This window comes from Apteryx mantelli, chromosome 9 (assembly GCF_036417845.1).
Source record: "Apteryx mantelli isolate bAptMan1 chromosome 9, bAptMan1.hap1, whole genome shotgun sequence".
Taxonomy (NCBI): Eukaryota; Metazoa; Chordata; class Aves; order Apterygiformes; family Apterygidae; genus Apteryx; species Apteryx mantelli.
In genome coordinates, this window is record NC_089986.1 from 1,195,651 (window position 1) to 1,198,565 (window position 2,915).

General features: G+C 61.9%; 1 protein-coding gene across 1 annotated transcript; it reads left to right on the top strand.

Annotated features, from left to right (window-relative positions):
* The first annotated feature begins 650 nt into the window (after nucleotides 1-650).
* RAP2B (RAP2B, member of RAS oncogene family) lies at nucleotides 651-1,340 on the top strand. The gene has a single exon (XM_013957922.2). The coding sequence runs from the start codon at nucleotides 700-702 to the stop codon at nucleotides 1,249-1,251; it is 552 nt and encodes a 183-aa protein (XP_013813376.1). The 5' UTR covers nucleotides 651-699; the 3' UTR covers nucleotides 1,252-1,340.
* Nucleotides 1,341-2,915: the final 1,575 nt, after the last annotated feature.

Genomic DNA, 2,915 nt, shown 5'->3' on the forward strand with positions numbered 1-2,915 from the left:
CGGCCCCGCGAGGCGGGAAGGGAAGGGCGGGGCGGGGCGGGGCGCGGCCCCGGCTGGGCGCGGCCGAGGCGGCCCTCCCCCACCACCGCCGAGTGTCCGCCAAAACTTCAGCCGGGGGCGGGGCCAGGCCCCGCCGCGGCCAACCGGCTGCCGGCGTGCCGGCGCGCGGGCCAATGAGGCGGCGGGGTTTGACGAGCGGCGCGCCGCAGCCAATGCGGGGCGGGGGGGCGCGGGGCGGGGCTGCGCGGCGGCCGGCCGCCGGGAAGCCAATGGGGGCGGGCCGGGGCGGCGGCGGGTGCGGGGCGCCATGGTGCGGGGCGGCGGCGGCGGCAGCAGCAGCAGCGCGCGGGGCCGCCGCCGCAGGCGCGGAGCGCGCCGCCGTCGCTAGCGCCTTCCTCCTCCTCCTTCTCCTCCTCCTCCTTGGCGGCCGCCTTCCCCCCGCCCCCCCGCCCGCCCGCCTCCTCCCCCTCCGCCTCGCAGCGCTGCGGAGCCGCCGTGTAGCTCCGCTCCGCTCCGCCGCGCAGCGGGACTCGCGCCGCCGCCGGGGCCGCTCGGCAGCGGAGCGGAGGCGCCGCGGCCGCGGCTGTGGATGGGCAGCGGCGGCGGCGGCAGCGGGCGGCGGTGAGCGCGCGTCCCCTCGGCGCCGCGCCGCGCCGCCGAGGCGGGAGGGCGAGGGGCGGCGGGCGGGCGGGGGGCGCCATGCGGGAGTACAAAGTGGTGGTGCTGGGCTCGGGCGGCGTGGGCAAGTCTGCCCTCACCGTGCAGTTCGTCACCGGCTCCTTCATCGAGAAGTACGACCCCACCATCGAGGACTTCTACCGCAAGGAGATCGAGGTGGACTCGTCGCCCTCGGTGCTGGAGATCCTGGACACGGCGGGCACGGAGCAGTTCGCCTCCATGCGGGACCTCTACATCAAGAACGGGCAGGGCTTCATCCTGGTCTACAGCCTGGTGAACCAGCAGAGCTTCCAGGACATCAAGCCCATGCGGGACCAGATCACGCGCGTCAAGCGGTACGAGCGGGTGCCCATGATCCTGGTGGGCAACAAGGTGGACCTGGAGGACGAGCGGGAGGTGTCGTTCGGGGAGGGCAAGGCGCTGGCCGAGGAGTGGAGCTGCCCCTTCATGGAGACCTCGGCCAAGAACAAGGCGTCGGTGGACGAGCTCTTCGCCGAGATCGTGCGGCAGATGAACTACGCGGCGCAGCCGGGCGGCGACGAGCCGTGCTGCGCCTCCTGCGCCATCCTCTGAGGGGCGCCCCGCCGCCCGCCCCGCCGCGCTGGGACCGCGGCCGCTTCTCGTCGCGGGGAGCCGCGGCCCGTCGCCGCGAGCACCCGCCCGCCGCGGGCGGCCGCGCTGGCAGCGGGCCGGCGGGGGGAGCCGAGCCGCGGCGCGGCGCGGAAAGCGCGGGAGCGGCCGCCGCCCCTCCCCCACCGCGCCGTGAGGCGGCGGCAGCGGCGGCCGTTGGGGCGGCGGCGCCCCCGGACGCCCCTGAGGAGAAGCCGCCGCCGCCGCGCCCGCCGGCCCCTCGCCCTCCCCCTCTCCCCCCCCCCCCCCGGCCCCGAGGATTTCTATGCAAAGCTGGGTTGAGATTTCGGCGGACCCGAGCTGGAGAGTTGCACATCTGGAGTGGGACTTGAACGGCGCTGGTGCCGGTGCCGGTGCGGTGCGTGGGGTGCCAGGACGCGTCCGCTGGTCCCTCGTGAAGTGACTTTCTGTTTTTGTTTACCTGCTGTATCAGACGGGAGCTTGCAGGAGAGTGGTCGTGTGTTATCTTCTCCCCCGTGTGTGGTTTTTTGTTTTTTGTTTTTTTTTTCCCTCCTCAAATCAGCTGTGAAAACGTTACAGATCTGCACAATTTTCTAGGTGTGCGTGCGTGTGTGATTTCATTTTTCGTTTCAGTCGGGTGGGCGGGGGCGGGGGTGTTTTTGTTCTGAGGGCTTTTTCATTGTCGGTTGGCGATAACTGATTTTGACGACTAGCTCTCTCAAGTGCAAAGACTTCCTCGGAGCGATGCCGGGCCAAGAGCAGCCCTGTGTCTATAGAGTGCCTTCAAAACTCAGCTGTTCCAGCCGGTGCCAACCTGTGAAAGCGCCACAGAATCCCATTATCTGCTACTCCAAAAACTACTTAGCAGTTTCCTTTCGGTAATCGTACTGAACGAGCCAGACAAAAGGGCCTATTGTTAGTGGAATATATTTCTTATTTCCATCTGAGCCTTTTAACTGTAATTCCCATGTCTTGCAAGTTCGGGCTTCATTTACTTCAAATTTGCAAGAATTTAGCCTTTGGGGATTTGGGGGGGGGAAACGTTCTTTTTTTTTTTTTCTCTCTCTCTCTCTCTTTTTTTTTTTTGATGTGGGATGTACCTCCAGCCAGCAAAGAAAGAAATCTTAATGTTGTGATGTAATGAGAAAATTCTAACAACTGTCGTTTTAATTCCAGACATGCATTTAAGAGATGTCTATCCATTTTAAGAATTTTAATACAAATGCTGTTTTTTAGAAAACAACTTTGTGCGCTTTTATGTGTTACATGAAGCACTTAACTTTCGCAGACGCTGTTGATCGTGATTTATGTCTTAATAGTAATAAAAGGGGGTGAGAAGACGGGGCTTGAATTAGGTAAGGACAGCGCTTTAACAAAAAGACAAAACCCTAATAATTAGCAGTTTTTAATACAGTTTTCATCTGTATTTAGGTCCTGGTCCTATGTGATGCAGCATCTGAGTGGAACACTATTCAGTAGGCAGCTTTAGGAAGACGGCGTGGCTTTAACGCAGAAGCTCTTGTAAGATTAGGGCCTTTTTTTTTTTTTTCTTACTGGGAACAACATGGTTTATTGGAGTGAAATTCCAAAGGTCAAGTATTTAAGCTTTTAATTTTGTTGCATTTTAACTCCTTAAAAATATGCAT